Source organism: Sander vitreus, chromosome 13, assembly GCF_031162955.1.
Source record: "Sander vitreus isolate 19-12246 chromosome 13, sanVit1, whole genome shotgun sequence".
NCBI lineage: Eukaryota > Metazoa > Chordata > Actinopteri > Perciformes > Percidae > Sander > Sander vitreus.
In genome coordinates, this window is record NC_135867.1 from 25,333,583 (window position 1) to 25,358,125 (window position 24,543).

The 24,543-nt window shown below is 41.5% G+C and overlaps 1 protein-coding gene across 1 annotated transcript in view; it reads right to left on the reverse strand.

Annotated features, from left to right (window-relative positions):
• LOC144527732 (cell adhesion molecule DSCAM-like) overlaps positions 1–24,543 on the reverse strand; it is a 93,430-nt gene that overhangs the window by 3,430 nt on the left and 65,457 nt on the right. Inside the window, exons 10-29 of the mRNA XM_078265961.1 lie at positions 22,908–23,104; positions 21,497–21,593; positions 21,005–21,133; positions 20,598–20,765; positions 19,458–19,528; positions 18,006–18,249; positions 15,780–15,926; positions 11,359–11,514; positions 10,809–10,942; positions 9,826–9,979; positions 8,290–8,407; positions 7,999–8,162; positions 7,027–7,125; positions 6,740–6,928; positions 5,499–5,789; positions 3,829–4,005; positions 3,690–3,720; positions 3,471–3,586; positions 3,196–3,345; positions 346–543 (exon numbers count right to left, since the gene is read on the reverse strand). Of these exons, the coding sequence (XP_078122087.1) occupies positions 346–543; positions 3,196–3,345; positions 3,471–3,586; positions 3,690–3,720; positions 3,829–4,005; positions 5,499–5,789; positions 6,740–6,928; positions 7,027–7,125; positions 7,999–8,162; positions 8,290–8,407; positions 9,826–9,979; positions 10,809–10,942; positions 11,359–11,514; positions 15,780–15,926; positions 18,006–18,249; positions 19,458–19,528; positions 20,598–20,765; positions 21,005–21,133; positions 21,497–21,593; positions 22,908–23,104 (3,030 nt within the window). The remainder of the gene's footprint in view (positions 1–345; positions 544–3,195; positions 3,346–3,470; positions 3,587–3,689; positions 3,721–3,828; positions 4,006–5,498; positions 5,790–6,739; positions 6,929–7,026; positions 7,126–7,998; positions 8,163–8,289; positions 8,408–9,825; positions 9,980–10,808; positions 10,943–11,358; positions 11,515–15,779; positions 15,927–18,005; positions 18,250–19,457; positions 19,529–20,597; positions 20,766–21,004; positions 21,134–21,496; positions 21,594–22,907; positions 23,105–24,543) is intronic.

Here is a 24,543-nt window from a genome sequence, read left to right on the forward strand (position 1 = left end):
TTGTGGAGGCTGGCTTACCCCCTTGGATGTACCCTACATTTTACTGCTGTATACCACAATGCAACATGGTGGTGTTTTCCCGGAGGAGAAGAAGAAGCAAAAGGACTCACGAAAATGTCAGTGTAGTGTCCGAAATCTCATTTGGTTTGGTCACCCTATATAGCTCACTATTTAATAAACACCATATAGGGAATAGTGAGTGAGTGAGTGAGGGAACGGTTTAGAACACAGCTTTTGTTAAACGTCAGACAGCTGAAACTGATTTGTTGTTAGAGATGAAGGGTACTGTTACATTGTTGAAGCTTTGGGCGATTTAAAGCATCCATGTCCACATATGTTGCTTACCTGTGTCCTGAGATGGGCTGACGCTGTAGCTGTCACTTTCCTTGTCGACAGAGCCTGCAACTCTGGGGGTGGGCAGCCTCCAGTCAGTGCTGAGAGTGTGGGAGGAGACAGGGGGGTGTGGGCGGTTCAGGGTCCACTGGCTGGCGTAGCGGTTGCGAGCGGCTGGGCCGGCTTTGGCTGTGCGGCGGGCTGTAGGGTCTGAGAACCAGGAGAACGTGGGGTGTTTATGGCAGGGAATAGAATGGAATAGATGTTTATTTCCATTTGCACTGGTACAGGGCCACACAAATACACTGGAATTTTTGTGCATTGAGTCAGTTCTACAAAAAATATAAGAAGAAATACAGTTAAGAAAATACAATGAAAATATAAAGCTATATATATATATATATATATATATATATATATATATATATATATATATATATATATATATATATATATATATATATAGTATATATAAATAAATAAAATATAAAGTGTGACGGCTCCTAAAAGAACAATATTAAGAGAAAACAGCTGTAATACACTGTATAAAAAACTGCTTGTGAATATACAGTGGTGCTTATAAGTTTATAAACTCATGCTAAAGTTGACTAAAAAGAGGAATAAAAAAATCATCTTTTGGAAATTGATCTTAATGCCTTAATTAAAAAAATGAGGAAAAATCCAACCTTTAAAGGACACCAATTTTCTTTGTGAATGAATAATGTATCGTAAATAAATAAATGTTCTTCCTTAAAATACAGGGGGCATAAGTATACACACCCCTATGTTAAATTCCCATAGATCAGATTATTAAATCCATTGGCATGGTTTTATTTCAGTTAGCCTAACAGCTGGTTTGATTTGCATTGAGAGATGATTTTATGGAAAGTACCCCATGCCAATCTCTAGGTATGGTGAAGGGGATGTGATGATGTGGGGGGGCTATTTTAATTCCAAAGGCCAAGGGAACTTTATCAGGATCATAGTATCCTGGATCCATGAAATAACTGGCCTTTAAAAATAAACATCTGCCTGCCTCTATGGGAATTTCACATAGGGGTGTACTGACTTATGCCCCCTGTATTTTAAGGAGGAACATTTATTTATTTACGATACATTATTCATTCACAAAGTAAATTGGTGTCCTTTAAAGGTTGGATTTTTCCTTTTTTTTCTTTTGTTTTTATTAAGGCATTTAAGATCAATTTCCAAAAGATGATTTTTTTTATTCCTCTTTTTAGTCAACTTCAGCATGGGTGTGTAAACTGATGAGCAGCACTGTAGATAACATAATTGTACCTAAGAAGTGTTATTGCACACAGAAAAACATTATTATGATGGACATGAGTAATGAACTGGTCATAATAGCAATGTTATGTCCCTGCATCTAATATCAGTTGCCACCAAACTGTAAGATATGCAGCAATGTGCCAGCAAAGGCAGGGAAGATAGAGAAGACTGAAAGCTAGTGAACAATGCAGGATATAAAATAAAACTCAGCTTTGCAAATGTTTTATAAGGAAGGAAATTGTTTGTTTACAAGAAAAACTCCACAGGGTACATCCCAAGGGTGTACATTACAGTGTGAAGAATAGGAGTGTGAGTGTGGTGGTGTCTCCAGTTGCCTGAATTAGCTCGCAGGCTTCGCTTCATTTCGTACCAAAGCAATAAGCATACCAGATGTAAACAAAAGGCACATCAAAGGTGGAAAAATACTAAATAACTAAAGGAAAAAGTGCTTGGAAAAGGAACATATCTGAGAAAACAACAGGCACACACATGTATGTAAACAATAATGTAGAGCGAGCCTGTCATTATTGTGGATTAGAACCCCCCGACAGGGTGATGCAGGCTTTGAATCAGCCAGAAGGGTTTCAAATTCGCAGTAATGACTCTCAGGCTGTAAGCTAACCAAGGAGCTTACTAAAGCTCTGTCAGCACTGATGCCATTAGCACTGTTAGCGCTCCTTGTTTGCTCCACCCTCTCTCTCCCTTTGTGATCTGCTGATCAGCTGCACGATCTGAAAACAATTTTATTGTTTTCAGATCTATGATCAGAACTCCGTCCATGGCAACGGTCTGTTGTACAGAAATAAAACCGTGGAATGCCGTGATTGACCAATCAGAATCTAGCCGTGTAATAATATATTTTTGGCCCTATTTTAACAATCTAAGCGCACGGCGTGAAGCGCCTGGCGCAGGTGCGTCCAAATCCACTTTTGCTAGTTTGACGGTGGAAAAAAGTGTCCGTGCTCCGGGCGCGTGGTTCAAAAGGGTTGTACTTAGTGTCTTCATTAATTCATAGGTGTGTTTTGGGCGTAACATGCAATAAACCAATCAGAGTGTCATCTCCCATTCCCTTTAAAAGCCAGGCGCGTTTGGACCTTGGCGCATTGATATTATGATGGAGGATTTGCCCCGTAATATTTTGTTTTGTAATCTTTTGCATGTTTGTGTGCTGCTGTGCGTCCCTGTGTGTAACAAGCATAGTGTGCGTGGGCTGTGCACAAGCCTAGGCACATTTTACTAATTTGCTGTTAAAATAATGAAATGCTGCGTTACTGACATTAGACCAGGTTTTTGTGGGTCAATGGTGCGATCACTTCCTGCTGCTTCAAGATAGCAATACGGCAAGAATGCACCTGAACACACCTCCCTGTAAGACCAGCACGCCCATGGGCGCAAAGATGGGCGCAGGTGCATTTGCTATTTAAACGACGTGGGCGCTGGATGGGAAATAGACAACTGCGTTGGTCTTAAACTAGCAAAGACACTTGCGTCGGGCTTTGCGCTGCGGGTGCAAGATAGGGCCCGTTATGTGTTATGAAGTAAAAAAAAAAAAAACGTCCGTACTGGACTTACTGGTTCCTGGTCTGGCATCAGACACATCTACCAGTGGCCCGGTGGCCTGGGACAGGGACTGGTAGTGGACTGTGTGGGTGACCGTGGATGACTTCTGTTTCTGAGTCTCCCCGAAGTCGTTGTCAGTCAGTAACACAGTGGACCTGTCGTCTGTGGGACAGCAACAAAAACAAGGTCAGCACCACAACAACCAGGTTCATTTGCTGTATGCATTACTGTGAAAAAAACAAGTACAGTGTCTCATATGGCCGCAACACACACATTGGTGAGCTTACCAACAGTTTCCATGGTGTCTCTCTCCTCGATCAGAAGCTGGGCTCTGGGGATGTCGATGTGCATGCGGAGCGTCTGTTGCTGTTTGTTAATTGGCTCTGCTGGACGTGTGTTTTTACTGGAGAGCACAAAACCAAAATAAAAAATAATGTATCAGAAACTCCTGTCGTAATTAATCAAAGTGCTGTGTGCATGCTGAGATGGTTGGTGCCCATTCTTACCTCATGAGCATCTCAGCCAAACTTTTTGCATCTGGAAAACAAACATGAAAAAAATGATTAATAATAATAATTTTACTTGACACGAGAGAATAGAGGCAACAATCTGCCATGTTACGGTAGATGACCTCTCTCGTCTCACCTCGGAGCCTCTTAAGCCTCTGCTCCCTCCTCCTCCTCCTCAGCACCAGCAACCCGATGAAGATCACAACGATGCCCACCAACACGCAGGAAATGGTCACCATCATCTTCAAACCTTCGCCGCCCCCCGAGTTGTCCTCACTCACATTGGGTGCCTTCACCAAAGGTGCGATGGTACCTGTGCACAAGTCGTAATACGTGTTATGACAGATACTGGTGCTTTAAGACATCATTGACATGGAACAGAACACTTGTCAGTGTTGTTGTAGGAACCCCAAACACAAAACCATTTGATTTGTGCCATTAAATGATAGCTGCTGATCATATTGTGTAAAAGTTGATCATCAGTAGCTTAAGCATTTATCATTTTATTTCCAAGCGATCACGTACAGTGTTCCAGCACAAGCTGCTGCATTCTGTTAATATCAGCACTTGCTCTTTTGATGGGCGGTTTCTGCCAAACCATACTTAAATGCAAATTAACTCATCCTTCATAAAGAAAAGATCAGCCTGATTATGCTCTCCAGCTCCAGTATGTTAGTAAAGGAGGAAGATGAAGCGCTTGGTCTTGAGAACTGGTAATGGCAGAATACTTCTGAACTTCTGGGTTGAAATATGAGCTGGCAGCATCCTTTGACTACATCTACACTATTACGTTTTCATTTTTAAGCGGCGTTTTGAGACAAACACAATCTCCGTCCACACAAGAGTTTTAGTTCCATTAGCAGAACTAATCTCCGTTCATATTAACACGTCTGACAGCACATATCACATTACCATTGGCACACAGTGGGCATGTGTGCGCCGGTGTAAACAGGAAGCAGATTGTCTGACGTAACACTGCGGTTGAAAATCATGGATGTAGAGGCTGAAAATGCAGAAAATACTTTGAAGAAAAAACAATAGTGGTGAAAAGTAGGAGCAGGGACTTATTAGCTTGGACCGACGACGAGGTGGAACTGTTACTAAGCCGAACTAACAGATAAAACATGCATCATCGTTTTCAAAGGTTCTCCGTTTGTGCCCGTCCAGACTACAAAGCAACCCTGGAATTTTCAAACCACATAGGGGTTAGCAGTGTTCCGAAGAACTGTCTCCGTTTTAAGGGTTTGGAAATGCCAGAGTTTTGTGGACGCGAGCCATAAACGAAGCAAAAGATATTTGTTTTAAAGCCAAAATGTAGTAGAGCAGATGTAGCCTGTATCTCAAAGGAGATCATCCAACTTTGTAACTCATGTGGTGGCATTCAGTAGGCTTGTGATGAAGGCTTCACAAGCAGCAGCACACAAAGCAGCTACAGCCACTGGAGTCCGCATGAAATGTGATTTTTATTGCCCAATTCATCAAGGGAGCCTCAATCCCCTCCAGCCTCAAGCACTGCTATTAAAAAAAAAAAGTGATTTATTCTGCTTTGCCTCAAACTATTTCTGTTAGCCAGACTCAGTATGCTACAGTTACTGGAAACATAGGCGGTTTATTCAAGACTCTGTACTTGTCCAAACGTCAGAGTGTCAGTGTTCCCATTATACTAGCTCTGGAGCAGCTGGTGAATCACCAAGGTACACTTCCCTGCTACATTCTGCCAGCCATGACAGATATTTCAGTGACTTTGTTCCCTGCAAAGAAATGAGTTGGAAACACTTTGGCCCCCCTGTTATCGTGTCAACTCACTGCCATCGTAGCTGAGTGTTGCAAACTTGACTCTCTTCTCAGCGTAGCCGGCGCTGTTGTAGACTTTCATCTGCAGCTCGTACCAGGTGGCCTCCTGCAGGTCGTACAGGATGTAGCTCTTGGTGAGGGAGGTGCGCTGTGCCGTGGTCCACGTGGGCGAGTCCACGGGCCGATACTCCAAGGTGAAGGAGGTGATGGGGCACCCGCCGTTATTCCAGCCATTCAGGTTGAGCTTGACCCGAGTGGCGTTGATGCCCGTGAACAGCTCCTGCTCTTTAGCATACTGAGGTTCTGTGGAGAGAGGGGATGCCTCAGTGTGTTAAGATAAGATAGGAAGAATGAAAAAACCTGCAAAACCAGGAGATTTTAACTGTGTCGTGCTCGGGTCAGGCTCAGACACAAATTTCTTAATGCCTGTCGGGCTCGGGGCGGGTTCGGTCACGGCTCTGTTGGACGCGGCCCGGGCTCGGACAGAAAAATTCGGCCCAATCCGGACTCTATTACCTACTGCACCTTTAATCATTTGGTCTAACAAAATGTCAAAACAAATGCCCATCTCAGTCGAAGGTGAAGTCTTCAAATTTTTTGTCTGACCAACAATCCAAAACCCCTTTGAGTATCATACAAGACTAAGAAAACCAGCAACTTTTCACATTTGGACCCAAAACTGGCATTTTACTCGAACAATGGCTTTAACAATAATTGATTATCAATGTAGTTGCCTAATAATCTTCTGATGATTCATTTCATTAATCATTTCAGCTCTAATAAAAACTTACCTCAAAATTGGTTGAAAATGTAAATGTGATGCAACATGTTACTTTAACAAGTATACATTTTGCAGTGTCCTGTTCATTGAATAATCAATTGCATTATTAGGAAAGAAGATAGCAATAAGTGTCTAAATAAAAGACTTTTATTTTAGATTTTTTATATTCATAATTAATTCTCACAACAGGCATTTTTCTTGCCATTTAGAAGGATGTTATATCACGTTTTAAACAATAAGTATACTATGCTGTATTTATTACATGACTACAAGCTTACTGAGAAAAAAATCTAAATCAATTGCATTGTCAAATGTTGAAGTCTGCTTCCACTAGATATATAAATCCTCCACTTGTAAGGATAATAAAATATTGTGATGGTGCAATGACTTTAGTTAAAAAAAAATCACTGAAAATATAAATGATCACCTCTAATATTATGTTCCTCTCAAAAGTCAACTTGTTTGTCTATACCTTTCCCATGGGTCTTTGCTTCGATGATCTCACTGATGCGTCCTGGCCCCACGGCATTCTGCGCTGTGAGTGTGAACTTGTACCAGGTTCCACACTTGAGGTTCTCCAGCCGATAGGAGCGCTCACTGGGACTGATGGGAAAGTTACCCCACTGCTCGCTGTTATCCTCAGAGTACTGCAGAATGTAGCCTGGAAAAGAACACGTGGGGAAATGACTGTTAAGGAACAGGAAAAACAACAAGGAACAAAAACATTGAAAAAGAAAAACAGGGTTTTGTCTGTCTGACCTCTTATGGAGCTGCCTCCGTTGTCTCCAGGGATCCAGGAGAGGGTTATCGAGGTGGTGGTTGTCTTGGTCACTGTGAGGCGAGGCTGGTCAGGTGGAACTGAAGGAAAGGCCCAGAAATTAGTGATCTCTGGGAAGTGAGATCTAAAAACACACCTGCCATTATAGCTTATCGCCAAGTGCTGCCAAATAAAACAAAACAGAGATCTTGCCATTTTGCCAGAACTGGAGACCATGTGCCCATGGTCTCCAGTTCTGGCAAAATGTTGCCTCAGAACTGACAACATTCATTTCTGGGACAGTTCCCGCAACAATACCAGTTCTGCTGCTGAATGACACTTATTCACTCCAGATTTCTAAATGTCAGAAAAGGATAGTCCTTGCTGGGCTAACAGCTGCAGAGAAAATGGTGGCGGTGCGCTGGAAGCCCCCACACACTTTGACCATTAAGCAGTGGCTTCTGACATTCTTGACATAGTTTATATATGGAACTTTCAATAGCCCGCATCAATGGAGCTAGACAGGTGAATGTGGATATGTGGCTTTTAGTGGCAGAGACAATAAAAGGCCGACTGTGACTACAGTTGCCAGCCCACGGGGTCCTGGGGAGGGTGGGGTGATATTGTTATGTGTATATATAGGTTTATGACATGTGTATATATATATATATATATATATATATATATACATATATATCTATACACATATACACACTCCTTATTTAATATTTATTAATTAAATGTATTTGTTTCTATTATTAATTATTATTTTCTATCTATCTATTATATCTATTTATTTTTATTATTAATATAATTTTTTTTTAACCATTTTCTTTTTTTTGGGGGTGGGGGGTGTTACATGTATATTGTGTGGATATGCTGCTGATGTGTTTAATTAAAAAAGAGAGAGATCTTGGAGATTGTAGGGGTTGGTACAAAAGAAATGCCGATTTTTTTTCACGTCGTTTGCTTACCTTGAACCTGCAGGTTGAGGACGGTTTTGTCCGACCCGAAGCTGTTACTGGCCACACAAGTGTAGTTCCCAGAATCCTCTGCTTTCACCGTACGAATAACAAGGCTGCCGTTACCATGGACGCTGCGCCGGCTGTCGATCACAACAGGCGCTGGGGTTCCATTGCTGAAACATAGATGTTGTCAGTGTCACACGGTAACTTTGAAGAGATAAATTGAACTACTGTTGGAGACTGTATACACATGTAGCCATCTATCACGGCACCTACAGCAACACCTTTTACTGAACTCACATCTCCTTCAGCCACTTGATGGTCGGGGATGGATCACCCACTGCTTTACAAGGCAGCACAATGTCCCTCATCCAGGGAGTCGTTACTGTCCTGTTAAAGGTCAGGATCCGAGCCGGAGCTGCAAAAAAGAAACACACACACACACACACACACACACACACACACACACATGCTTCATCAGCACACAGGGGACATGCAGTAACAAACAGATGTGTTGCTGTTTGCTGAATGATTTCAGAAAGAGTTTCTTTCATATCGTTGTCCTTTCATTTACTCTATAACCCTTTGGCTCACTGACCCTTTCAGATATGCACTGCAACCCTGAAATAATCTAGACATTGCCCGGCAGAGCTGTATGTGAGAATGCAAATGTCTGAATCTGTTGGGCCGGACATTAAAAAAACTTTTACCCTGCCAACTCCCTAGTGCAAAGCCTGTTGAGCCCAACCAGCAGGTCATTGTCCGGAGATTCCCAATGAGCGAGTGGGTGTGTTGAGAGCCATTTCTATCATTTGGCGGTGCAAAACTGGAAGGAACCAAACATCTGAGAGTGAAAATAAAGAGTCATTTACACTAAGACCACAACAAAAATGTCTAATTGGAGAGACAACAAGGTTCGGGAACTTCTGTCGGTAAGGGTCAACGGTAGACATATTCAAGGAACGGCAAGAGACACGCTTGTTTATGACCAGCGCCACCCCTCATCGGAGTATTTCCATTAAGTGAGAGCAAGTCTGACACGGACAATCTCCTGTTGTGTGCTACGTGTGAGAAAGGGAAACTCCGGACCTTGTCTAGAGTTCTTATGAGGAAAAGGCTGGAGTCAGGGATACAGGCTCAGGGGCCACAGTCTGATTTTGTTTCTCTCTCCATCTAAGCAGTGGAGCATCCATCACCTGCTGTAGACCTCAGACAGGTCGTGATAGGAGCTGTGGGTCCTGACTCCAGACACCATGGGGTCTATCAGCACATGCAATCAGCTTATCAGCTCTCAGCAAGCATGTAAAGTGTCGACAGGGCCAAACACAGAGCTATTTACATTCAGCTGATGCTCCCCGACCTGTCTTCCTATAAGGCGATACTGGGGATAAGATCATGTTTTTCACACATCCACGTGAGTGAAGTTAGTTGTGGCAAGAGGGTAGTCCCCAACAAATAATCTTGTTTGAATTTTAACTTACTGTGCTGCAGTGAATTTTAAAAATGTTATTAAAGTTAACAAAATAGACCAACTGTAATATCTTTACATTGTACACTGTGATTTCCTTCCTCGTTGCTATTATAGCATCAAACTGAGAGTCCAAAAAGAGTCCCAAAACGATGCATCCCATTTTGCACATTATAGTCCCATCAGGCATGTGGACTGGGACACCGTTTGCCTCTCATTCAGACATAAACCTTTAGGAGTTTACTTCTCACTTTATTTACCAGTAAATCAGGCAATCTGCCTATAGATCAAATGTGGAACGCAGTACAGTGCAAGTATTTCATCTTTATCCGGCACTTCAAACTGTACCAAAGCTCAGCTCCACCTACCCTCTGCCATGGGTTTGACAGTGATGATTTCACTGGCGTTTCCACGGCCTGCAGCGGTGACGGCCACCACCCAGATACTGTACTGACGGTTCCTGCTCAGGTTGGGGATGCGGTAGAAGAACACATCCGGGGCCGCTTCAAACTCACTGCTCACCTGGCCGAGGGAAGACATTCAGGAACGTCATTCATATCGTCATGTTTTCCATCAACATTAAATGTTGACTTAATGTTAAAGGATAAGCCTGGTGACATTCTATATTTCTCTTACTGTCAACACATCAAAACCAACAATGCATGTCTCCTACTAACAAATATTTTGTATGTATCCAAAGCCTGGTATATCTTTTTCCAAAACTATAAATGAGTTATGTAGTTCTATTATAAGTGAATCGTACATAGCCTTTCCATCCATGATTTAAATATTGGTTATAGCTGCTTTAAGTTGCTTTTTAACCAATGTGTGTTCAAAACTAATGTCCACCGATCAAAGGAAAATTCGGTTACACTTTACTTGAAGGTATAGAGTAAAGAGTGACATGACACTGTCATGAATGTGTCATAGACATTATACATTATAAACAAGTCATAAACGTTTATGACATACCGCTTCTTTTAGTAAGTGTCATTCGGTTTTTGTCATGACATGTTAGGGTTAGGGTTAGGGTTAGGGTTCATGTGTCATGACTGTGTCATGTGTTCATGACAGTGTCATGTCACTCTTATGTAGATACCTTCATGTAAAGTGTTACCGAAAATTCTTTAGCCTCGGAGTTGAGAGCCACAGACAGGGTAGAGAAATCAGAAAGCAGTGAGAGACAGACTAACACATTGTTGATTTGGTCTTTTCATAGAATTTGTTGACAATAAGAAAAGTATAGGATAATGCCAGCCTGCCAAATGCTAACTTGTTCATATATTTACAGGAACTTTAATTATGGCAAAGTACTGAATGTCTAATTTCATTTTTTATTAAACGTTCCTACCGTGGGGTGTGGGTTGGAGCAGAAAACGGTGTATTTTCTGATAATGCCGTTCACTTTGAAAGGAGGAAGCCAGGACACAAACACCACTGAGTTCGATGCAGCTGCTGCCTTCACACCCGCCGGAGGCCCAGGAACTGAAAGGAAAAGATCATCTAGTTGATATATTTTTCCACATTAAGCTAATATTATTCCTCGGAAGATTTTTACGGTGCTTCTTCCACTGATTATAAAGCAAGATAACAGATGGCAAAATGTCATATTCCGCAGGACTTCCTGTTACATATAAGTTAGTTACAGCTCTCCACTTAATAAGCATGTTAAAGACCCTACTGCTCCCTAGCCTCTTTTTTACCACAGGGGTTCATTCACTGCTGAGCAATAGTCTCAACTTGGCAAAGCTGCCATTTCTCCATTTAATGTTAAGAACAGACATGCTGTAATTCCTTGAGGCCCTACAGCAGCGAGTCAAACTCAAGTCTGAGCATCTCTTTGAAACAGCTTGACTGCTGGCCTTGTGATTTGATTTGGAGTGGTGACTTCAGCTTCCTACCGTCCTCCTTGGTGCGAGTGTAGATCTGTTCACTGCGAACACCGTCACCAGCTCTGGTGAAGGCCAACACCTGGATGCTGTAGTTGGTGTACTTCTCCAGTCCATCCAGCTCCAGAGAAGGCTTCGAGGTTGTCACATTTCTGATCTCTCCGAGCTCTGATGGACAAAAAAATAAAGTAACATTAAGTGAAAGGCAGGCAAAGCAGAGAAAGGTGAGGTAACCTTTCCCCTTATGACATCATAAAGGGAAGATTCCAGATCGGCCCATCTGAGCTTTCATTTTCTCAAAGGCAGAGCAGGATACCCAGGGCTCGGTTTACACCTATTGCCATTTCTAGACACTGGGGGGACCATAGGCAGGCTGGGGGAACTCATATTGAGATATTGAGATCACATTACATTTGTTCTTGCCTCCCTTCATTGGCTACCGGTTTGCTTTAGAATACATTTCAAGATTCTGTTGTTTGTTTTTAAAGCTCGTTATGGTCAAGCCCCAGCGTATATCGCTGAAATATTAAAGCCGCACGTTCCTCTGAGGTCGTTAACGTCTGCTGACCAGCTACTCCTTGTTGTCCCTAGAACGCGACTCAAAAATAGGGGAGATTGAGTGTTCTCAGTCGTGGCCCCGAGGCTGTGGAATGACCTGCCTCTGCATGTCAGATTGGCCCCCAGCCTTCACAGTTGTAAATCACGACTTAAAACTCACTTTTATTCATTGGCCTTTAAACCGGCTTGAGAGCTGTATTGTGTATTTTATTTTTCTAGTATGTTATTTGTTTTGTTACTTGCGTGTTTAAAATCATGTCAATGTCCAGCACTTTGGTCAACAAAAACCTCATGAAGTGAAATTTCCATGCCATGGGACCTTTAAGCTGCCTACTCATGATAGGCGGCAAAACCGCTATGCGCTGGGCTCAAACTATTCCAGAACGTTCCTGCGCTGCGCGTTGCCTCTTTGCTCTGTGCCCTACCTCACGGTTTTGTTGTACATCATGTGTATGCAGCTTTAGCCAATGCAGGTTTCTTATTACAAATAAAGCCAGTGATATGACAAGCTGCCACTGGTCCAAACATGTGACTGATGTATTATACAGCAGGGCACAGTCATAAAAGTAGATGTCAGGTTCAAGGGTGTCATAGCCCAGCCTTGGATATAATGTCATATTCAATCACAAAGTCTAAACAACCCCAGGTCCAAGGTCTGACGTGGTGGCAGGCCTCCACTGGCAACCTGCTACCCTCAGCTACTGGGGTTTGAATTATTGATGTCTCTCTGTGTCACTCCCTGGCCATTTCTCTTTTTAACAATGTTTCTTCTCCCTTTTTTTCTCTCTTTTCACTTCTCTCCAGAGATATATGAGCCCAGCTGCATCTCTTCTTGGAATTTTCACAATAAACCTTCACAGAGCTTATTCCAAGTGGCAAAGAAAAAGAAGAATTTCAACCAGAAGTGAAAACAAAACCAACTGAGCTGTAAACTTTTATCACGGCTCTTGTTGAGTTTTGTGGCGCTCGGTAGTGCCATATTGATTCGAGACAAAACAAATGTAATATTTTATTGGTCTTTGTTTTGACTGTAAAACAGAGTCAGTAGCCTGTATGTGTGGCAGTCCATTCAGATGGGATTATTCTGTTACTGTCTAAAATCAACCACTGTGACCCTGAGCTGATTCCAACAACACTGGTGCCATAGACATCTATCACTGGTGTACTGATACAACCGGCACCACTGTTTGTTAGAAAGGGTTTGTATCGCCCTCTGCTGGTCAGTCACATTACATCCTCTCATACTGATGAACTGCTCTGTGATTGACTGGTAGAGATAGAATAGTAAATAGAACAGTTTGATTGCAAAAGATACATGTTAAGTGTTAAGTGTTGACCGTCATGGTATATTTACATACAATACAAGCCAAAGCATTTATAAATAATAAAACTGACATTTAACTTTTAGTGATCTCCCACAGAGCTACGGACTGTAACCATGCAAACTAGTCGTGGCTGTCAAGTCTGGAGCATTCATGTTGTATAGGCAGGCCAACATGAAGTGACAGTGCAGGGGTCAAAGGTAATCATGCTGTCACAACCAATCCCACTGACACAATCCCGGCATGTGACGGTGGCATGGCATGCTGTCTGACTTCCACAGGCCCAGGCAGACTTTTGGCCAGTACTCAATTCAATTTTCAGTTTATTTATGAGTGGAGGTTAGTCAGGTACCAAGAATACACTTGGGTAACTATAAGCTATAGCTTACTCATTAGCATCAATAACTATCCTTATTACTTTATTCATTATATAAACTCAGCACTACACAGTTTTTAGCTCATAACCTTTGCATTCAGCAGAGATTACTGGATTGACTCAAGATTGGACATCAGCAGTGAGCAAAGGAAGTAAACAAATGTGATGCAGTATTTATGTTTCCATTTGACCCAAGTGATACACCAAGGTCCCTCTCTCTAGTCTCCTCTATGTGTGGGAATCTGCAGCGGTTTTCTACATTCATTAGTAATAAAATAATCACTGAATTGCTACTCACAAAACCATTGCGGGGCGACCTCTAGTAGAGTGTGAGTAGAGTGTGTGCCCAATGTGGGCTGAGTCCTTGGCAACGGCCTGGGTTCGAATCCAACCAGTGGCCCTTTGCTGCATGTTGCCCTCTCTCTCTCTCTCTCCCCCCTTTCCTATCTACGCTATCTAAAAAGAAAATGCACTCCCAAAATAATCTTTAAAAAAGAAAACCATTGGCATTTAAACCATTTTGGGAGAGTAATATATTATCATTCATTCTCTATTCTTCCATTGTTTTCCTATATTTTCATCATGCAGCCCAATTTGATCTTACGTTGGTAGAACCAGTAAAACCATCGCCATGATGAGTCTGACAGTGGTGCCGAAAATTAGATTGCTTGAGCACTGAGAGGTGCTGTGAGCACACTAAGCACACTGGCTTCCCATTTTCCTCTGTGAGGAGATAGGAACTGGTCCACTTTTCTCCCGGTGGGAAAAGACATTTTCCCACCGGTGGCTCCTGCATGAAAAGTAGCCTGGACTTGACAGTGTTTTGTCATGTAGCCTGTACGTAAGCACTTGGAATCTTTAAGATTGTTTTGTTTTTACTATGCAAAGTCATCCAGTAGGCCAGATTGGACCCTTTGGCGGGCCAGTTCTGGCCCTAGGGCCGTATGTTTGACACCCCAAATTATCCAAAAAGGAACCAATTAGGCCCTAATTGTTTCCTTTTTGGATGATTTATGTAAATCATGTATTAGATGTTACTGAATCGTTGTGATGTATTAAAATCAATATGTTCTCATATAATAACATTTTTCTCCACCCCCCCCTCCTCCAGTCTGAGAGTAGACTCTTAAAGTGCTCACATTATGCTCAATTTCAGGTTCATAAGTGTATTTAGAATTTAGTATCAGATTAGGTTTACATGGTTTAATTTTCAAAAAAACACCATATATTTGTTGTACTGCACGTTGCTGCAGCTCCTCTTTTCACCCTGTGTGTTGAGCTCTCTGTTTTAGCTACAGAGTGAGACATCTCACTTCTGTTATATCTTTGTTGTGAGTCGTGAATGCTCAGTACCTAGGTAAGGACTACTAGCCAGTCAGAAGCAGAGTATGAGGGCGTGCCCTGACAGTACCTAGGTAAGGACTACTAGCCAGTCAGAAGCAGAGTATGAGGGCGTGCCCTGACAGTACCTAGGTAAGGACTACTAGCCAGTCAGAAGCAGAGTATGAGGGCGTGCCATGTTAACAGCTAGGCGAGCATTATAACGTGTGTTCCAAAGTGACCACGTTTGTCTCTGAAGTAAAGGCTGGACTACAATAGAGCTGTTTGGAGCAGTTTGTGAACAGTGTTTTCTGTTGGAGATGGTAAGTCCTTTTGGGGTGGACTTTGGGATTTTTCACTTTGTAAACCTATAACATGCACAAAAAAGATATATAACACAATAAAGGAAAGGGAAAAAGCCAAAAAGCATAATATGAGCACTTTAAAGGGGCCCTGTGGGGTTTTCTTATGAAAAACAAAAGTGATGTTTACAGTACATTCAGTGTAAGTCAGCAACATGCAGTGTGTGTATCCTTGAGGTCTAACAAATACATCCTACTTGTAGAAAAACAGCTCCATAGCACTACTAAAGGTCTAAAACTTTGACTCATGCAGATCACAACCACCTGAGTAATTAATGAATTTGTACATATATATATTAATTGTTCTGCTTTGTGATAACAATGCCTCTGTTAGATACTTCAATACGATACTTCAATGTCTGATTTAAAATACAATCAAGCAGTTTTTAAATTTTTCCTTGTAAATATGTTAATGACAAAGCGCAGAGTCGTGAGGACAAGGTACTGTACATAACAGTTAACATTTTTAGGAAGTGTGCAGATATAAAGGTGTACCTCCATCAGGCAGGTTGGCCCAGTAGATGACCCTGAAGCCCAGCAGGTTGCCGTTCAGAGCGTCTTTGGGAGGGGTCAGCCAGGATAGAGAGATGACCTCCGGAGACGCGGCTGTGGCCTGGACGTTCTCCGGAGGACGACTGGGCACTGAGGGGAAAGAAGCAGGAGGCAGACTATAATATAATATAATAAAATAATATAACAGTGGACTCACAGTAGAAACCCTAGGACTGACAACATGTGGCAGCACCCTCTGGTCTCCACTAGGCTGTGATATAACCTCACAAATGTCTCCAAAATGGAACCATGCTGTCTGCCTTTTGAGAACAGGAAATGCACAGTGTTGTGTTGGCATCACCCATGTTAGGAATATTTATGGACTGGCCGTTTTGGCAGTTTGCAGATTATCTGTATTTGTGTTTTATTTGCCTGATAACTGATAAAGTTAAATCATTAAAAATGAAAATTACTTTGGCTCGGCTACAGCTCTGTCTGTCCCTCTGCTTCGGTTTCACTCACCACTGAGTCTGACTTAAAGGTCCTATGACATGCTGCTCTTTGGATGCTTTTATATAGGCCTTAGCGGTCCACTAATACTGTATCTGAAGTCTCTTTTATATAGGCCTTAGTGGTCCCCTAATACTGTATCTGAAGTCTCTTTTATATAGGCCTTAGTGGTCCCCTAATACTGTATCTGAAGTCTCTTTTATATAGACCTTAGCGGTCCCCTAATACTGTATCTGAAGTCTCTTTTATATAGACCTTAGCGGTCCCCTAATACTGTATCTGAAGTCTCTTTTATATAGGCCTTAGTGGTCCCCTAATACTGTATCTGAAGTCTCTTTTATATAGACCTTAGTGGTCCCCTAATACTGTATCTGAAGTCTCTTTTATATAGGCCTTAGTGGTCCCCTAATACTGTATCTGAAGTCTCTTTTATATAGGCCTTAGTGGTCCCCTAATACTGTATCTGAAGTCTCTTTTATATAGACCTTAGTGGTCCCCTAATACTGTATCTGAAGTCTCTTTTATATAGGCCTTAGTGGTCCCCTAATACTGTCACATCATAAAGGGAAGATTCCAGATCGGCCCATCTGAGCTTTCATTTTCTCAAAGGCAGAGCAGGATACCCAGGGCTCGGTTTACACCTATCACCATTTCTAGACACTGGGGGACCATAGGCAGGCTGGGGGAACTCATATTGAGATATTGAGATCACATTACATTTGTTCTTGCCTCCCTTCATTGGCTACCGGTTTGCTTTAGAATACATTTCAAGATTCTGTTGTTTGTTTTTAAAGCTCGTTATGGTCAAGCCCCAGCGTATATCGCTGAAATATTAAAGCCGCACGTTCCTCTGAGGTCGTTAACGTCTGCTGACCAGCTACTCCTTGTTGTCCCTAGAACGCGACTCAAAAATAGGGGAGATTGAGTGTTCTCAGTCGTGGCCCCGAGGCTGTGGAATGACCTGCCTCTGCATGTCAGATTGGCCCCCAGCCTTCACAGTTTTAAATCACGACTTAAAACTCACTTTTATTCATTGGCCTTTAAACCGGCTTGAGAGCTGTATTGTGTATTTTATTTTTCTAGTATGTTATTTGTTTTGTTACTTGCGTGTTTAAAATCATGTCAATGTCCAGCACTTCGGTCAACCTGGTTGTTTTAAATGTTCTTTACAAATAAAGTTGGATTGGATTGGATATTAACGTTAAAAAACCTCATAAAGTGACATTTTCATGCCATGGGACCTTTAATGTGCCGCCCACAACACTATCTGACTCTGATCTTTTACTGTGTATTATGTTGAAAGTTTCTAATTTATTAAATAATTGCTTAAGGCAGTTAAACAAAGTTTTGGGTTGGATCCAAAATCTTAATTTTGACTTAGAGATTTTCATTTTCACTGTACATGCATATTGGATCCAAATATTTGTACCAGTTTTATTAACTACTAATAACCGGTATCAGTATTGGCCTTAAAAAAACTGTATCTGTCGATGCCCAGATAGGACATAGTTATCATCAATCCAAATATACTGATCATATCTATTATCTTTGAATACTCTGTTGGTTTTTTCTTAGTGTTCCCTTTTAGCAAATGTCTTTTTATTATGTTGTATCAGACTTTCTTTACTTTAATGTTTTCTTGTTATTTTTAGATTTATTCAGAATATTCTGTCTACCATGACACTTCGGTCTGAGTTTGGTATTGCACTTCTTTCTTACCGTCTTCCAGCGTGGTAGCAGCCACCTCAGTGGACGAGGGCCCTGTCCCAGCGCTGTTGCTGGCTTGCACCACGACTCCATACTGGGTGAACTTCTTCAGGTTGTCCAGCACCAGGCTTTCGGCATTGTCCCCTGTGGTCTCCACGCTGATCACACTGAACTGGTAGTTTCCACCGGAGCTGTACTCCCTGAAGCCCACCTGGTAGCCTCGGATGGCTCCATTCTGGAGGTGCTTCTTGGGCGCCTGACAAGGGAACGACACGGCTTATATGAGCAACGGGGTTGAACATCTGTGCTCTTTTTTTATTTGAGTGCAAAAGAATCACATTTTACGAGACAAATTAAATGAGTCAGCGACTGAGGAATAAAATAGCACCCTCAGAAAACTCTCTGTTCAGTCTCCTATGAACTTATGAATATATTACATTACGTTCTGATACCAGGAAGCGAGACGCCACACATAATGCACAAATACGGTATGGTGTTAGCTTGCAGACACTCACCTAGATAGCTATATATATATATATATATACTGTAGACCCCCCCACAAGAACAAGGCCCACTTTTTAGCTATCTCGTTTGTTTCCCACATGCATATATCAAGAAAATGAGACACCCCCAAGGTCTTATAACCACTCTCACGTCAACAAGTGCAAAAAGACCCCTTTGAGTTATCAAACAGATACATTTATAGTGATTCAGCAATTTACATATACACGTCACTAATTTTCTACCGCAGAGACTAAGGAGAGAATGTTTCAAATGACACCAATTTGCCAAAAACTCTTATAATATGCTGTTTGTGCTCTTCCTCTGAGTGCCTTGGTATAGTCCAGGTTAGCTACTCTCTTTTGTTTTTTCTCTCATGCCCCTGACAGCATCTTGAATTAATGCGATCACATCTCAAAACACAGCCAACACAATCCTCTTCTCCAGCTGCATGGCTGAGGGAAAATGTGCGCTTAAGTCACGTCTTCCAGAATGAGAGAGAGGAAGTCAAATGTGATTACAAGTCATCATGTCAGGCATATGTTTAGATGCATTCTGGTGCCTCGTGTGAGATGAATACGCCTCCTTTTGATCTACACACAATTTGAATAAGACCAAAGGCCAAAGTGACTCTACACATGATGATAAAAGACTGATAATTGCAACAAATACTGTATATACACCCTCATTTATTCAGTAACAGCCATAAAAGAAACACCTGGCAGCTAACTAGTCCAGCTTCAGTGGCAGGTTAAATGTTGAGTTCCTTTGTTCCTTGTTACTCATTGACTTCGAGGAGAGAACAGTGTTGGATTTCTTTGGGGATTTAAAACAGCAATCTTTCAGCCACAAGCCAGACCTCAGCGCTGTCATCCCTGATTGTACCTATCTGGACACAGCTACATACTCACCTCATGCAAATATACACACATTTCTAACACACACAGGGTCGGATTAACTTACCCGCCAAGTGACTCGGATGCTCTGAGAGGAGAGGGCTTCCAGCTGCACTTCCTGGGGTGGTCCATCAGGAGCTGAGATCAGATCGCCCAACATGTGCATATTATTATCAAGATAAGAAAGATAGAGAAAAACGTTATTGTCTGTCACGAGTGACAAAATGTTGTCTTTGACAGGGCAGGCTCAAATGACATGAAATACATAGAAGAACATAAAAGATACATTGTAAGAAACAGTGTAAAAAAAACATTGACATTACAAGCGTGTAGAAATGCAAAGCAGTGCAAAAAGAAGCATGGATGTAGCTGTTGGATATGTTGTCTACGTATGACTGTTTAGTGTGGAATCTAAAACTGTACACATCCGACAACTGTCTCAACTATTTTTTAGAAAGGCTTTTGCAAACAACATTTTTTCTTCACAAAACCCCACGGAACAAATGTCCAGAAGTGATGAGTGTGGATGTGGCTATTTTAACAAATGTGATGGTTGTATTTTATAGGTGTCTGCTGAGAGTGAGGAGAAATGTTCTGTGGGGGGTGGCAGAGTGGGGAGATGAAAGGATAGGGGGTGTGATTTGTAGATGGGGTCCAGCCTCAGTCTATTGACCGTGGTGTGACATTTACTACTGAGGCCGCTAATTGAAAAATTCTGCTTTTAGTGCGGGGTCAGCGTGTGTTCAATAATGCAACAGAGCCAATGGGCTGATGTCACCGGGCTGTTAATGAATTGACTCAGTTGGCCCTTTACCTCTTTTTTCCACTCGCCTTTCACTCTCCACCCTCACTTCTGTGTTTTTGTTACTCTGATTTGTTGTCATAGTGACAAATTACAAATTACTTTTCTTACTGTAACTGTATATGATTTATGTACATGAAAATAAGAGTGAAAAGTGAGTGTCAGGAACGTTTGTGCATGATTTAGTTCTGTATATATATATATATATATATATAATGTCATTTGCAATAATTCTGAGTCTGTAGATAATGTTGATAATGTTAATAATGTGTTGTGTTTTTAATCTACTGAGTATGTGCACTGTTTATTGGAAAGCAATGACCTACATTCCGTTACATACTGTATGTGCCTGCCCATTGTGTCAATGACTATACAATTGAATGTACAGTGACTCATCCCTCTCACCTGCTTCGTCAGTGGTGATGGTGAGCTCGTTGCTGGCCTCGCTCTTGCCGATCAGGTTCTTGGCGAACATGCGGATGTTGTAGGTGGAGGAGGGGTGCAGGTCGATGATGGTGGCCTGGTTGAGCTGAGGGGACACATCTTTGGTCTTCTGAGCAGTATCCCAGGAGGCTGTAGAGGGGACAGGGCGAGGTTTATTGGGGTTGCTAAAGTCAGGGGGGGGAGGTCAATGCTAAGTGCATTAGGACACGCTATGTTAAATCATAACGCTGAGACAAAGTGAATGCAGGGATAATCAACCAAAACACATGATTCTTCCTACACATTTAAACCAACGCTTTGTGTAAAAAAATGTGTCTCACTGTTAGATCATACCTTCTAATCTTAAATATACATTTCTTTTCTTGTACCTGATTTGTTCTTGCTTTCAATATCGAAGCCTGTGATTGGGCTGTTGCCATCAAAACCCATAGTCCAACGCAGTGCAATGGTCCTGTCCTTCACTTCTCTGATCTCCACCTCTGGGGGGTCCGGGGGCTCTACAAGGCACAACGTTAACCAACACTTTGTTTTGTTTTTTAGTGTTACTGAACTTTTTTGAAGAAACAACTTGCACATCCAAAAATTCCTCTGTGCAGGTGCGTTGGGAAAAAAAAACCAACTTGGAAACAAAGGAACAGATCTTGATGAAGGTCTGGAGGGACCGAAACATAATTATTTTGTAAATAAACGGTGATGCTATAGCAAGAGCAGAGTACAGGATTTGTTCCTTTGTTTCTAAGTGTTACTGAACTTAAAATGGCAGGTAAAATATGCCATTATCTGCAATTGTTGCTAAGACAAAAGCTCCGTTACAGCCTCTTTTTTTTTTCTTTGAACAGTTGAAGCAGGTGAAGTTTTACCTTGCACTGTGAGCTGTATGATTCCTCTGTCTTCGCCAAAGGAGTTGATGGCATGGCAAGAGAAGAAGCCGGAGTCCTCCCTCACTGTGGGCATGATCTGATGGATGCACAGGAATCAGATGAGTTTCGATAAAAAAAATACTATGCAGGTGGCTGCCCACTGGTCACTGGTAGTGATAATGATGTCATCAAATTGATCCCAACATCTGATATCTTTAATTTAACGCAGGTTTTCTCTCCAGTTGTGGTTCCCACAGCGTTTGACTTGTGAGACAATACAATGAAGCAGCGGTGTGAGCCCTCATCACTCTTCATGGCCTTAGTGTAGACATGAGTGCTGAACCGTTCAACCAAAGGGTCTCCCAAACTATGTCATTAGAAGGATTTCACAGGATGTCACGGTATAATCCATTTTGAGATTGTAAGGTTTGTTTTTGACCCTTCGTGAGCACAACAGGTCATTTATCATCCAATCAACTTATTTTAGAAGTCCAGAGGTACAAACGGTGGGCTGAGACTTTGGAAAAGGTTACCGCCTGATATTAACACTATTACAGACGTAGTTCTTTTGAAATCTAACCTCAAAATGTATTTACTTAGAATGTTTTTTAATACATAGCAGGGCTGGGACATTTTTTTCAGTCTTCCTCCTGCTTTTATGTAACCTTTTCTGAGTTTACTGTATGATATGTTTTATTCTTTTTTGATTTTACTGTATGTTATGTTTTTATTCTTGGTCCTTGATGTAAGTAACTTTGAATACCTGCTGGTTGCTGTTAGGGCTCTATAAATAAATGCTGATTGATGGACTGACAGGCCTGAAGAGGTGAAAGTATCCTGTATTTAACCCTTGTGTTGTCCTCCCGGGTCAAAGTCTTTTTTGACACTTTTTTATGCTTTTTTTCCACATTTTCTTAGTTTTTTTGGTTTTTTTTACACTACCATCAGTATATTGTACACACCACTCACACCAATGTATTACCACTATTTTTTTTTTCTTGAATTCATGGTCAGGAAACCTCATTTATATGAAATTATATCAATTTTTTTGTGTTTGTGTTTGGTCAGTTTAGTTTTGAGTTTAGTTTCAGGAACCAATTTAAACCATTTTAGACCGTTTAAAAAAAAAACACCCAAAATTCAATAAAGTAGTGAACTGATCCTTGCAAGGAGCGTTGTAATTTTTGGACATTTTGGATGAAAGAATCCCAAATTTCTGATGTAGAAACTTTTAAAAAACGGGTCAAATTTGACCCGAGGACAAGAGGAGGGTTAACACGAAAAAAGCAAAAAAGTTGAGGTCAGAAAAAGTCTGAATAAATTAAGAGAACATATTTGCATGCTGTGGCTTTATATACTAAATAAATATCAACGGTTGGATTTTACACTTCCATGTGGCACAGCCTCCTACCTGCAGGGTGGAGATGACTTCATCGCCCACCTCCTTGACAGAAACCACGTAGCGGCTGGTCTCGGGGTTGATGATGCGTTCCTCCTTCTCCCAGCGTACCATGATGGGCTTCTCACCGTGGGCCGTGCAACTCATCTTCTTCTCTTCTCCCTGCGTGGCCAGCGTGGTATTGGGGTAGGATGTGATCATGGCAGGGACTGGTGCGGAAATAAGGCGGAGAAAAAGAGAGGAAGATATCTTGTTACATTTGTTTTTCTAGATGAACCACATTGGTACTCAAGTTATGACAGATAGATGTATTGTTCAAAGACAACACAAGCAAAGGACGTTCTCCAACTCAAATAACCTTTGATTAAGCCAGTATCTACGGAGCCCCAAAGTGGTCGATATTAAATAATTAAATAACACATATAAAATAAATAATCATATAAATAGTCAAATATATAAACCAATGAAATCAAATGAAATAATTGAAGACATTATTAAAACTAAAATCATTATTGTGAAAAAATTAAATTAAGCATTTTTATTTTACAATGCACTTTTTCAAAGGTCCCCTTTTATTTAACATTTATATTTGTCTCGTTTCCTGACACTCTTATTTCACAATGTTCTTTTCATGACACTGGAGTTGTCATCGGTCCCCGTCCCCTCAACTTTCAGCCAATCACGAGCCCTTGGCCTCTTTTTGTGAGCTCAACAACAATAACAATCTAGCTTCAGAGGAAGCCAAACAACTTGGTTTAGAGCAGCTGGTTAGCTGGCAGTTGCTAAAGGTGCAGAGAGAATATGATTGACTGAAAGGTGAGTGGGTAGTGACTGGTGAGAACTTCACTGTCATTATTGGGAACAATAAAATACAAAGAGGCTTTTGAGAAAGGGATTTTTGACAACTACAGTGTCTACAAGGAAACAAACATGGACACCAAAACTACTCCAATTATTCAGCATCAGAATCGCGAATGTATTGGTTCTATGACACACGTGCATCATTTATTCATATTATATGAACTTGATGATTGTGGTCCTGTTTAAGCGATGTCTAAGTATGCTGAACAATCAAAAGCAATGCTGGTTTGTGGGATTTTAATCACCTGATGTGTCATCTAACCGTGTCAGTTCAGCTATTTATCACGCTCTAATGAAAAAATGTGCTGTGCTTTTGTAAAATGAAAACTGCTTGGAAATAAAACTTGCTTACATTAGATACACAGATAATTCCCAGCATTGTTAGTGTACTGTAACTGAACGTACAGCTTCTCTTTAAAGTCTCTTGAATCTGAGAGTCCTAAATGGTACAGCGATGCTCTAACAACACTCTGAAGACAGCACACTAAACGCACACTAACGACATACATGGCTCATTACACCCACAGCAGAGTGTATAACAACCCTCTGTCCCCAGATGCTCACACACACACTCACACTCATGTACACACACAAACACAAACACACAAAGTGTGACTCCAGTGATGTGATGGGAAGTGTCAGGCAAGAGGTTGCAAACATTTAAGCCTCATCTCTTATTCACTCGGCAGCCATTTGGGGCTCGGCGGTGAAAAAGAACGCTGATTTATTTTGCATGACAAATATGAATTTTTATGTGAGACACATTTGGAAAAGTGAAAAAAAAGAA